The sequence below is a fragment of the Pogona vitticeps genome, chromosome 2, assembly GCF_051106095.1.
Source record: "Pogona vitticeps strain Pit_001003342236 chromosome 2, PviZW2.1, whole genome shotgun sequence".
NCBI classification, from domain to species: Eukaryota; Metazoa; Chordata; class Lepidosauria; order Squamata; family Agamidae; genus Pogona; species Pogona vitticeps.
In genome coordinates, this window is record NC_135784.1 from 19,674,206 (window position 1) to 19,687,527 (window position 13,322).

Sequence of the window (13,322 nt, forward strand, 5' to 3'; positions counted from 1 at the left end):
AAATTTGGCAATATGGCAGAGGGTGGGATGCTGCAATTACTCAAAGCAGGGAGGGCCAGTGTGGCTGTCAATGTTTTATCAATGAATGAGACTCTTCTGAAATTATCTGGCAAACAACAGATCAGAGAATTCTAAGGAGTGATGTTTGTGGCAACTCCCTTAACCTCTCTCTACAAGGCACTTTGTTTTCAGAATCTTTTCTAGTTATCTTTTTTGGACATGTTCCATCTTTTTATTCTGTTTCTTCAATGGTAATATGCAGAACTGGACACAGCATTCCAAGGGAACTTTAACTAAAGCAGGACAGAGTGCTACTTTTCTATGATCTGGACATTTATTTTTCTGTGGACATGACTTAAAATCATATTAATCTTTTTTCAGTCTTCCTGCCTTGGTAACATCAGGGTCCCTGTCTGCTGTGGAGCCAAATATGCATCAGTCTCTCATTTTATTCTGTACCAAACAATGCCTGTAACGGAGTCTTGGAATCACTCTCTTTCTGCTGGGCAAGGCTTCCTTAACACTCCATACTACTGAAGCTCTGCAAGACCAAGATGCTCCTATGTTAGCATGGAGAAGATGAAAAATGCAACATGCCAGTAACAGCAGCCAACCAAGTCTCATTTCCAAAGGAGGAAGTTCCACAAAAGTTTACATTAAAATACAGTGGTGCCCCACTTGACGATTACCCCGTTAAACGATAAAATCTCTTGACGATGAATTTTTTGCGATCGCTATAGTGATAGCAAACTGATGATTCCAGTGGGATTTTTTGTTTCACGATGATTTTCCTGCTTCGGGAACCAATTTTTCGCTTCACGACCATTAAAAACAGTTGATTGTCGGGTTTTCAAAATGGCTCCCCGCTGTTTTCCGGACCTATTTCTGGAAGACAGCGATGCAAAATGACTTCCCCTATGGAGGATCTTTGCTGGACGAGCAGGTATTTCCCCCATTGGAACGCATTGACCGGTTTTCAGTGCATTTCAATGGGGTTTTTTCCCCCGCTTGATGACGATTTCGCTGTACAGCGATTTTCCTGGAACACATTGTCGTCGTCAAGCGGGGCACCACTGTATAACAGTCTTTAAGATGCCACACCATTTTGGTCTTTCTAATTTTTCTTTTGGTTTTGCCTGATGTGCTTGCACAGACTATTTCTTAGAAAGACCAAAATGGTGTGGCATCTTAAAGACTGTTAAACAGTGGTGCCCCGCTTGACTATGACAACGTGTTCCACGAAAATCGCTGTACAGTGAAATCGTCATCAAGCGGGGAAAAAACCCCATATTTCATAAGAAATATGAATTAAATTGATCTGGAAATTGTAAAGCAAAAAAAAAAAAACCCTGAATATCTAAATATTCTAGTCCTTGTCAGTAAACTGGAATTGGACATTTTCAGTCAGATAACTGTAAAATGTTTTCCTCTGGAAACAACAAACTCAGAAGAAATGGAGTGGCTGTAATACTGAGGCAAGTTGTAGCACAAGCATTTAGGGGATACAACACAAGGAATGACTAACAGCCAATACAGCCAATTCCTGGGAAAACCCATCAACAGAACTGTCACGTTCCCATGTGGCGCCTGCTTGTTTCACCAAGCAAGAGGCTCACGCTACATGTCTTTCAGCTGCCACCAGTTGATTACATCAACGTTTATTATAAATCACAGAAGTCCAGGCAATGTGTCTCAGATCTAGAAAGTTCACCCACTAATATGTTAATGACAAAGTGTTCATAGCAGATAGGAAATATTGCTATACAGCAAGAATCTTATGCATCAGAAGATCCTTATCCTGAGTATTCCCACTATAATTCTAATGAACTAAGAGGTTGGAATTGAGGCTAGGGTTCAAGGTGCTCTTCTTCCAGAATCTTCTGAGAAATCCACTCTTCCTAGAATGGGGCTGACATTTCGAAAAGCAGGATACATCCCTTGGGGTTCTTAATATTGCAGAACACCAGAGCCTGACATGCTTTTAATTACAATATTTCACAACGGCAAGGACAGAACATTGCCTTAATGTCCACATTTCTTTGGACTTTGATCCAGGATGCTATTTGAGGACTCTCAACCTGCTCATTGGTATTTTCTGCTGGAAAAGTGTGTATTTGCTCACCTCAAACACTGATACACTGTTCAGCCTCTTCTCCCCAGGCATAAGGCAACAGAAAAAGTAAATTCAGGGTAGAAACCAAATGGTCATTGTATGTTCTAAACCAGGCATTCCTACCAATTACTTCTTCCTTTCCTGTTTGTACTATGTGAAGCTTTGAGAACCTATAAAAGTTGTTACAGCATTGGTGCCTTACCGAAAAATGCCATAGTGCCCCTCTCATTTTATGTTCAGTACGAGCACTGATAAAACATTTTCTTATCCATTTCCTGAATAGACTCAATGGAGTATTCCAGCTGCAAAAATATTTTGATACTCCTATCATTTGTATAGTTCCACTCTTATGATGATTCTGTGATGGTTCACAATATGTGCAATCTGAAACATCAACAAAATATTTTCCATTACTGGGATTTCAGAGGTTTCTCTTTTACATGGATTTTCTGATGGCCCACAAGGTGTGAATTCCGAGGAAAACATTTCCCACACTTAGGACATTTGTATGGGTTGTCTCCTGTGTGGACTCTCTTATGACATGCAAGCTCTGAACTGCGAACAAAAGATTTCCCACACTCCAGACATTTGTATGGTTTTTCTCCTGTGTGGAGTCTTTTATGATTCAGAAGATCTGAATTCCTAGCAAAACATTTATCACAGTCCTGGCATTTGTATGGTTTCTCTCCTGTGTGGACTTTCTTATGACCAACAAGATTTGAATTCTGTGAAAAACATTTCCCACACTCCTGGCATTTATATGGTTTTTCTCCTGTGTGGACCCTCCTATGCTTCGAAAGGAGTGAACTGTCAGTAAAACACTTCCCACACTCCTGGCATTTGTATGGTTTCTCTCCTGTGTGGACTCTTCTCTGATGGCCCACAAGGTCTGAATTCTGAGCAAAACATTTTCCACACTCCTGGCATTTATATGGTTTTTCTCCTGTGTGGACCCTCCTATGCTTCAAAAGGAGTGAACTGCAAGCAAAACATTTCCCACATTCTTCACATCTGTATGGTTTCTCTCCTGTGTGGGCCCTCTTATGTTTCACAAGTACTGAACTATGAGCATAACATTTCCCACATTCCTGGCATTTGTATGGTTTCTCTCCAGTGTGAATTCTTTTGTGACTCACAAGGTCTGAAGTCTGAGCAAAACATCTCCCACACTCCTGGCATTTATATGGCTTCTCCCCAGTATGGACTCTATTATGACTCACAAGCTGTGAATGCTGAGCAAAATATTTCCCACATTCCTGGCATTTGTATGGTTTCTCTCCAGTATGGATTCTATTATGACTCAAAAGCTGTGAAAGATGAGCATAACATTTCCCACACTCCTGACATTTGTACAGTTTTTCTCCTGTGTGTATTTTCTGATGAGTCATAAGCTGTGAATTATAAACAAAACATTTCCCACCCTCATAGCACTTGCATGCCTTTTCTCCTGTGTGGATCACAAGGGTTGAATTTTGAGAAAAACATTTCCCACAGTCCTGGCATTTATACAGTGTCTCCCCAGTGTGGACACTCTGATGGATGAGCAAGTTTGAATTGCGAGAAGAAGCCTTCCCACACTCCTGGTAATTGTATCGCTTTCCTCCTTTGTGCAGTCTCCGAAGACTCATGTGTAAACTGTGATCTAAACATTTCCCAGATACTTCTGTAATGAAGCGCTTGTTAATGCATTCGTAAGGTTCCTCTTGAGTACAGCTTTCTTCTGTGTGAGTTCTTTGGTGTCCAGCAAGCTCTGCTTTGTGCATAAATATTCCTCCATATCTGGGACATAAATTTTTCTCACTCCAGTTATTTTCTGGAAAGAAGGACAAATGAAGAAATGACTGAACTGAAGAGTCAAACAGATCTACAAGGGAAAAAAGAGGTTTTGTGGAATATACAGTACTTTCATGCCTGGAAGTGCACATGAAAAGAAATCTGCTAGTCTTTCAAGTGCCACAACATTTTCTCATTAAATCCAACTTTTTCCCTTTTAATTTTGCCATCACATCTACAGATGCATCTAGACTTTTGAAACAGAGTCACAGAGTCTTAGTGGACTAAAAGCTAGATGTGAATCAGTATTGTGATGTAGCAGTAAAAAAAGGTAACACATTTTTATCAAGTAGCCCCAAAGTGGCTTGGAAAAAAAACTGTGTTATTTTAACTCATCACTTCCTCTGTGTCTGAAATATTTTGATGACTAAGGTTGTGAAAGACTTTCTTTACTCAGTCATCATAACAGCTTTTGGGCTGTTTTTTGTTAGCTGGCTTCACAGATGAGTTGCTCTATCTGGTAGCAGAGACTTTGGCCTCTTCCCAACCTTTCCATGTTCCAATTCTCCAATGGAGAAATGCCCTGAAGTTTGAGAGCTGGAAACTAATTTGGGAAAAGGAGAGAGTAGAGAGGGTCAGGAATGAGCACCACACTTCTGTAGAGTTTTAAAATTTGTTATTTGAAACCACTGGCAGGAATTCTGTCTCCTTAGTGAAAAAAAAAGCTTCTTACCCATTCTATGAAGCAACTCAAATATTTACAGAAAGCTACCACATCTCCTTTTAGTCTGTGTCGATTCAACATGGATGGAGTTTTTTTAGGTAAACATAAAAATGTTTTTGCGAAGGATTTCATGGCCAGGATCTAATGGTTGTTGTGGGTTTTTTTGGGCTCTTTGGCAGTGTTCTGAAGGTTGTTCTTCCTAACGTTTCGCCAGTCTTGTGGCCGGCATCTTCAGAGGACAGAACTCTATGCTCTGGTGCTGTCCTCTGAAGATGCCAGCCACAGAGACTGGCGAGATGTTAGGAAGAACAACCTTCAGAACACAGCTAAAGAGCCCGAAAAACCCACAACAACCATATTTTTATGTTGATTATTAAAACTGAAACTACAGGAATATCAACAGTCCGTCAAACAAGGATGGGTGATTATAAAATGCTATGTAACCAATGAAGAATTCCAGGGAACTTAAAAACCTGCACACTTCTGTAGCATTTTGGTAGGTCTCATTAAAGGTACAACCTCGTCATAGCTACTGTTTCTCCAAGAACTATTTACTGTCCAGAGAAGCAGACAGGATTTCTGTCACTCAGCAGGTTTACATTTCTATGGTTTTGGTGGGGGGCAATGGAAGCAAAACAGCATTCTCAAATTACCTCATAATATTCTAACACATTTTTAGCTGCTCTAAAATGGGCGGGATGTTTCTCCTTTATCTTATGCTTCTCAAATAAAATTAAGGACAAAGAATTATACATAAGAAAATATAATGAAATCCATTCTCAGTATAATTAAATCAGTTCACATAAATCATAAGATGGCCAAAAAAAAAAAAAATTACTGCACTAGTATCCAGAGAGATTAGTACCAGCCAGGAAATGAGGAGGCCTTACCAAGAGACAATACAGTTTTCCAGTTCTCCTCCATGACTTCTTGGTGCAGAGACTTCTGGTCACAATCGAGCAGTGTCCACTCCTTCTGGGTGAAGAACACGGCCACCTCCTTAAAGGCCACGGGACCCTATATAAAATGGAAAGCAGGGCTTCCTCTTAAGTTTCATAAAGACAACTTCCTGAATCCATAATAACAATTAAAGGAAATGTGCATGGATATTATACTAAAATTTAAAACTTTCATGAGTGGCTTCTTTCTACTGGAGGACAAGTTTACCAATGTCTGCTAACCACCTTGGCTGTGTGCTCCAGGAACAGAAGTCTCTGAATCCCAGTTGTGAGGGAACAACAGAGGGAAGGAAATGGTACTAAGGAATCAGCTATTCCTGCTGATTCCATATTCAGCTTTGTAAGACCTCAAACAATGCACAGATCTTGAGCAATTATTCAAAATTAATAGAAAAAAATTCTTCCCCATTTTCAACAGTCAGATATACTCTAATTAGTACTGTTATCTCCCACATAGAGAGCACCATGCGGTACCAGCCTGCTATAAAAGCACTGAAAACATGGAGCTTTTCATTAAAAAGGATTGGCCAGACTGATTCCAGGACTAAAGGGGCTGAATACACAAGATGTCTTTTTAGTTTCTTGTCAATACCTGTTTTGATTTTTCTCCATCACGAGGAACAGATGAAGGAATACTTGTTGCCCGCATCCTTCCAGCTTCTGCAGGTGAGACAAAAGTAGTAGGAAGATAGTAGAATAAATTCCTCTCAGAATAAAATAATAATCCAAAAATGCTAGCAAGAAACTAAATTGATGATTTTTGTGGGGTTTTTGGGCTGTCTGGCCATGTTCTGGAGGTTTTTCTTTCTAACATTTTTCCAGTCTGTGTGGCAGGCCTCTTCAGAGGACAGGAGCTAGAATGCTGTCTGTGTACTGGTGGACTGTGTGGGATAGGTCTTAAGTTATTTTTATGTTGAGAATTAAAACTGAAACTACAGGAATATCAACAGTCGGTCAAACAAGGGCGGGTGATTATAAAATGCTATGTAATCAATGAAGAATTCCAAGGAACTTGAAAACCTGAACACTTCTGTAGCATTTCGGTAGGTCTCATTAAAGTTACAACCCTGTCGTAGCTGCTGTTTCTCCAAGAACTATTTACTGGCCAGAGAAGCAGATAGGATTTCTGCAACTCAGCAGGTTTACATTTCTATGGTTTTGGTGGTGGTGGGGTGACAGAAGCAATACCGCCTTCTCAAATTACCTCATAATATTCCAACAAATTTTAGCTGCTCTAAAATGGGTGGGGGATGTTTCTCCTTTATCTTATGTTTCTCAAATACAATTAAGAACAAATAATTATGCATAAAAAATATAATTAAATCCATTCTCAATATAATTAAATCCGTTCACATAAATCATAAGATGGCCAAAAAATTATTTGAAAGGTGAGATTAAAGTAATTACAAGCAGTAGAAAAGTAAAGCCTTAAAATATTCTCTAAAACGTCTCTAAAAGCCCTAGAATTTTCAGGCCTCATCAAGCAGCTTACTAACAAATACCCCTACAATCAAGCTGTCAAGATGAAACCCCATTCAAATTAGAGCTGTACCTTTTGAGAATCCTCTAGTGCAATCTGCAAATTTTCAGCTCTTCAGATGTTGATGAACCACTAGTGTCACAATGATTCCAGACAGGCAAATTTGGCTAAGGAGATGGGAATTGGAACCAGCACATGAGGGCCACAGGTTGTCCATTCTGACACTACGGATCCCCCAGTGGCTAGTGTGAGTTGGAACACCACTCCAACATGGAAGCATTATCGTTCTGGTTATTGTTCCTAGTCATTAATGCACTGGTAGCCAGAGAGATTAGTACCAGCCAGGGAATGAGGAGGCCTTACCAAGAGACAATACAGTTTTCCAGTTCTCCTCCATGACTTCTTGGTGCAGAGCCTTCTGGTCAAGATTGAGCAATGTCCACTCCTCCTGGGTGAAGAACACGACCACCTCCTCAAAGGCCACTGGACTCTATATAAAATGGAAAGCAGGGCTTCCTCATAAGTTTCATAAAGACAACTTCCTGAATCCCTAACAACAATTAAAGAAATATGCATGGATATTATACTAAATTTAAAAACTCATGAGTGGCCTTCATGATATTTCTACTGGAGGATAACTGTACCAATGTCTGCTAATCACCTTGGCTGTGTGCTCCAGGAACAGAAGTCTCTGAATCCCAGTTGTGAGGGAACAACAGAGGGAAGGAAGGGGCTACTGGTGACCAGCCTGCCTTGACAGCATCCTGGAGGCATCTAGGCAGCCACAGTCACAAACGGAATGTTAAACTAGATTGGCCGTTGGTCAGCTTGAGCAAGCTTGCTCTGGTACTCCTACCTGTCCCAGAAGAAAACAGAGGGAGGGAGTTCTATTCAGAAGGAATGTATAGAAAGTAGAAAGCAATTCCTGCTCATCCCATATTTAGCTTTGAAAAACAAACAGTGCACAGATCCTGAGCCATTCTTCAAAATTAACAGAAAATAATTCACCCCCATTTTCAACAGTCAGATATACGATAATTAGTACTGCTATTCCCCATACAGAGAGCACCATGTGGTACCAGCCTGCTATAAAAGCACTGAAAACATGGAGCCTTTCATTAAAAAGGAATGGCCAGACTGACTCCAGGACTAAAAGGGCTGAATACACAAGGCGTCCTTGTCCATACCTGATTTGGTTTTTCACCATCACGAGGAACAGATGAAGGAATACTTGTTGCCCGCATCCTTCCAGCTTCTGCAGGAGAGACAAAAGAAGTAGGAAGATAGTAGAATAAGTTTCTCTCAGAATAAAATGATAATAATAATTAAAAAATGCTAAAATCACGGCCACTGGTCCCATCACCTCCTGGCAAATAGAAGGGGAAGATATGGAGGTAGTGATAGATTTTACTTTCTTGGGCTCCATGATCACTGCAGATGGAGACAGCAGCCCCGAAATTAAAAGACCCCTGCTTCTTGGGAGGAAAGCGATGGCAAATCTTGACAGCATCTTAAAAAGCAGAGACATCACCTTGCCAACAAAAGTCCGAATAGTCAAAGCTATGGTTTTCCCAGTAGTGATGTATGGTAGTCAAACGTTTGGTTTTTCCCGTAGCAATGTATGGAAGTGAGAGCTGGACCATAAAGAAGGCTGACTGCCAATGAATTGATGCTTTTGAATTGTGGTGCTGGAGGAGACTCTTGAAAGTCCCCTGGACGGCAAGGAGAACAAACCTATCCATTCTGAAGAAAATCAACCTTGAGTGCTCACTGGAAGGACAGATCCTGAAGCTGAGGCTCCAGTACTTTGGCCATCTCATGAGAAGAGAAGACTCCCTGGAAAAGACCCTGATGTTGGGAAAGTGTGAAGGCAAGAGGAGAGGACGACAGAGGACGAGATGGGTGGACAGTCTCAACGAAGCAAACAACATGAATTTGACTCAACTCCGGGAGGCAGTGGAAGATAGGAGGGCCTGGCGTGCTCTGGTCCATGGGGTCACAAAGAGTCTGATAAGACTTAATGACTAAACAACAACAAAAAGGCTGGGATTTGAGAAAAAGGGAATTTGATGATCAGATTTTCTCAAGAAAAACATGGGCAAGAGGTAGAATGTGTAGGATTTCCTCCTTCATTTTCCTGACCCCTTAGATTAGCTGTTCAATCCCTTTCCAAGGGTTTCCCTTTCTATGGGTTTGCCTCCTGAAGACTGTCCACAGCTACTCCAAGGGGTCCGGAAAATGAGGGAAATGAGTGCAAACCCATAGAAAGGGATTGCACCCTTCCACTAGGGGATTTTGGTTATTTCTTTCAGTTAGCAGAATATGAGGGAGAAAAATAACAACAACACGCAAATATGGAGAGAGCAGCCCAGTCTCATCACCCTGCTTGCTAATCTTGGTTTCTTTTCCACACAAACTATCCTTACTTTCGAGATACCATTTGTAGTTACAGTTAGAAAGATAAAAAGAAGAAAAATTGAGTCTTCAGCACCTCCATGCTTTCTGTTTGATCGGAGGTCAAAGAAAGAAGAAAGCTCTCAACAACAAAAGCAAGGGAAGCAAGCAAGTAAGCAAACAGCAAGAGATTGCATCAAATGCCCAAGGGCAGGAAAACAACTTTCTGAAACCGGTTAGTGGCAAAGAATAATCATATTAGGTTGTAAAAGTGCCTCCCACTGATCTGCAGTTTAGGTGCATACTTTTGATTGATTGATTGATTGATTTGATTTATATCCCGCCCAGCTGGTCTATACGACCACTCTAGGCAAGCTTGATATCCTAACAGCCGTTACACCTGCTTATAGCGCACATGGAGGGCACATCCTGCTTTCAAGGGCCGTATTCAATATTGGACAAATGGAACAAACCAGAACAAATTCCAGCAGAACAGCAAGAAAAACCAACAGGAAGAGAGGCAGGGCAGGAGGGGCTGTGGCCTGCCCCCCCCTTCAGACATGGCTCTACCCCCCCCAAGTGACCTATTCTCACCTGCTGCTCTTCCTGCTTTTGGTCTTCTGCCTGACTCAGAAAACCTCCTGCCAGGGCCACTTACTTGCCTGGGAATTGGACTGCCCTTCCAGCCTTTGCTGACGGAGATAAGCCTCCTCCTCACTGCTTCTGTTTCTGGCTCTCCATCATCACATTAAAGGGCCAGAAATTTTGCAAATAGGAATCTAGCCACTGGCATTGTTCCATGCATTGAACGCTGCCCACACGGTTGGCTCAGCAAATCTACCTGCAAAAATCCCCAAGGCTGCGAAGAGGGAGGCTGAGCTCGATAGCCACAAGTTCCTCCTTCTCCTCCTTGTTCTCACCAGGAGATCCCTGTCTTTCCTGCTCAGAAATGGGTCTCCTGCCTCCTCCGTTCCGCCCCCCCGCCTTGTTATCCTTCTTCTCCTTCTTGAATTTTCCTTTGCCAGTAAAATCCAGAAAAAAATAATACTCATCCGCCCCGCTCTTGTTTCCAGCGCGTCGTGTAAAGTTGCCAAACAGGCACGTACTGTATATACTTTTTCTTTAAAAAAAAGCTGTAAAGCTTATTTTCCCTTATCATGTGACTGAAGCCATGCCAAACTCCTGGCAGGCAAAGCACAGACTCCTCCAATCTCCTCTCCGAGGGCCTGGATGGGGGAGTCTTGGTCTGCCTCTTTGGGTCACTGAATGAGGCAGGAAAAGGCACTTATTTAAAAGCAGGATCTGCCATAAATATATTTATATTTATATAATAAATGTGTGTGTGTGTGTGTGTGTGTGTGTGTGTGTGTGTGTGTGTGTGTATGTATGTATGTATGTATGTATGTATGTATGTATGTATGTATGTATGTATGTGTACACACACACACACACACACACACAATTTATTATATAAATATAAATATATTTATGACAGATCCTGCTTTTAAATAAGTGCCTTTTCTTGCCTGATCCAGGAATGGCACTGTGGAAATTATATGACTGCTGGCAGTCAGGGGTCCATCTGATGCTCTCTGGTTCCTTCTTCCTCGTGAGGTCCGACAACTGGACAGAGACCGCACTGAAGTGTAGGATGAACATAATAATAGCCTGCCAGTTCTAGGAAAGATCTGACTTGCTTCTTGGAAGTGGAGGTTGGCCACTGAATTATCGCCTCAATCTTGGAGTCTAGGGGTTTCATTACTCCCCCATCCACTAAATGTCCAAGGTATTTTAATTCAGAATCTCCAATGTGGCATTTACTGGCTTTTACAGTCAACCTGGATTTCTGAATTCTTTGCAGCACTTGAGTTAGATGTTCCTTGTGCTCAGCCCATGTTTGATTAAAAATGCCCATGTCATCCATGTAGGCTACTGTAAAATCTCCCAGGCCATGTAAGGTCTTGTCCACTAATTTTTGGAAAGACGCAGGACCGTTTTTCAATCCAAAGGCCATGACCTGGAATCCAAGCAGTTTTCTCCTGGTCCTCAGGGTGCATCTGAATCAGATCAATGCATGAGATGAAATTGCACCCTCCTATCGTCTCAATCAAGTCATCCAGGCATGGGATGGGATATGCATTTGCCTTGGTGACATGGTTTAACTTCCAGTAGTCTACACAAAATCTAACGCTACCATCGGGCTTGTCTATAAATACTATGGATGCAGCCCAGGGACTCTCAGATGGGCTGATTATTAGCATCTCCTGGACCTCCCATTGTACTTTTTCAACATAATCCCCAGTAATCCTATATGGGGTGACAGCTATGGGGCTGGCATCTCTGGTGTCCTTTGCTTTCCCAGATATATTAGTAATGTAAAGATGGTTTGGTATTTTTGGAGAATCTCAGCGACTTCTTTCCTCTGTTGTGTGGTAAGGGTTTACCTTCTTTGGGTTAAAGCGCTGTTCTCCTCTCCCTTCATAGCACATGAAGTTCTTCGTTATCACCTGGGTCCTCTCTAATAGCATATGGGGTCCAGAGGTTTCTTCTATAGTAAGGTTTGAGCATGTTGATATGCACTACCTTGCGACCCTCCTCTTCCTTCTGAATCACATAATTTACGTTGTCCATTTTTGACACTATTTTATAGGGACCCTCCCAAGCTGATTGTAATTTAGGACTTTTGACTGGCCTAAGTAAAAGGACTTCCTTTTCAGGCCCAAAAGTTCTTTCCCAGGCTTTTCTGTCATACCAGGTCTTCTGCTTGGTCTGGGCAGCCCTTAGGTTCTCTCCTGCTGTTTCCCCGATACCTTTGCAGGGTGTTTTGCAGCCTGTTCATATAATCAGTGACTGATTCTGGGTCATTCTCACTATGATCCTCCCAATTCATGCGGAGCAAATCTAAAGGTCCTTGCACCACCACCCCCGTCCTAGTAACAAATCAAAAGGACTGAATCCGGTGCTTTCTTGAGAAATGCTCCTATAGGCATATAATAGGAGTTGTATTTTACAATCCCAATCATTTGGGTTCTCGGCCACATAAGCCTTAATCATGTGTATTAATGGGTCATTAAATTTTTCATTAGTCTTGCAGCAATATGGTGAAGAGTTGATTTGGGTTATTCCACAGGCCTTCCATAACCTGCTTATAAGTCTGGAAGTGAAACTAGTTCCCAAATCACTGACTATTTCGCTAGCAATTTCCAATTGGCTCATATAATTTATTAAAGCATCTGCCACAGTGTCAGTCTCTATGTTATGTAATGGAATTGCCTCAGGATATCTTGTGGCCAAGTCCATAATGGTCAAAATGTACTGATTCCCCCATCTGGTGGCTTTAGGCAGAGGACCTACCAGATCGATTCCCAGCCTTTGGAATGGGGTAGAGATGACTGGCAAAGGACATAATTCGGCTTTGGTCCTGCCCTGCCCTGCCCTCTCTCTCTTCCCTGACATACATATATCACAAGTCCTGCAATAATAAGTAACCTGTTTACCCATGCTTGGCCAAAATAAGTTCTGGACAATTCTTCTTTTGGTTCGTGTGATCCCCATGTGTGCCCCAAACAAACTACAGCTTGATTTATGATTTTCTATCTGTATTTACTTGGGACCATTAATCGCTTTTGAGGTTTTCCTTTTCCTCTGTGTGAGGTGGCTAAAATTAGGCAAAATCTCTCAGGGCATTCAGGAGACAATACAGTGGGTGACCTGGCCACTTTTATTTGGATTTTTCAAAAGCATGAGATCAACTTCTTAACAGCTGTTAAGCTGACTATCCAAGGAACTTTCTCCTCCCACATAAGACTTCTCATTAAGGATTTCCTCACCAGGGTTCTGTACTAAAATACTGTATTTTCTGTCTTAACAAGAAAACAC

At 41.7% G+C, this 13,322-nt stretch overlaps 1 protein-coding gene across 8 annotated transcripts in view; it reads right to left on the reverse strand.

Moving 5' to 3' along the window:
- Nucleotides 1–1,626: 1,626 nt before the first annotated feature.
- Nucleotides 1,627–13,322, reverse strand: part of LOC110070281 (uncharacterized) — a 52,094-nt gene continuing 40,398 nt past the window's right edge. The window contains exons 1-7 of one of the 8 annotated variants that reach the window (XM_078388224.1): nt 10,285–10,574; nt 8,237–8,304; nt 7,711–7,905; nt 7,413–7,539; nt 6,162–6,229; nt 5,501–5,627; nt 1,627–3,977 (exon numbers count right to left, since the gene is read on the reverse strand). In XM_078388224.1, coding sequence (XP_078244350.1) covers nt 2,524–3,977; nt 5,501–5,627; nt 6,162–6,229; nt 7,413–7,446 — 1,683 coding nt within the window. In that variant the 5' untranslated portion in view covers nt 7,447–7,539; nt 7,711–7,905; nt 8,237–8,304; nt 10,285–10,574 and the 3' untranslated portion in view covers nt 1,627–2,523. Of the gene's footprint in view, nt 3,978–5,500; nt 5,628–6,161; nt 6,230–7,412; nt 7,540–7,710; nt 7,906–8,236; nt 8,305–10,037; nt 10,575–13,322 lie in introns of those variants that run through there. The other 7 variants (XM_078388223.1, XM_078388219.1, XM_078388222.1 and 4 more) reach the window with 7 other exon arrangements.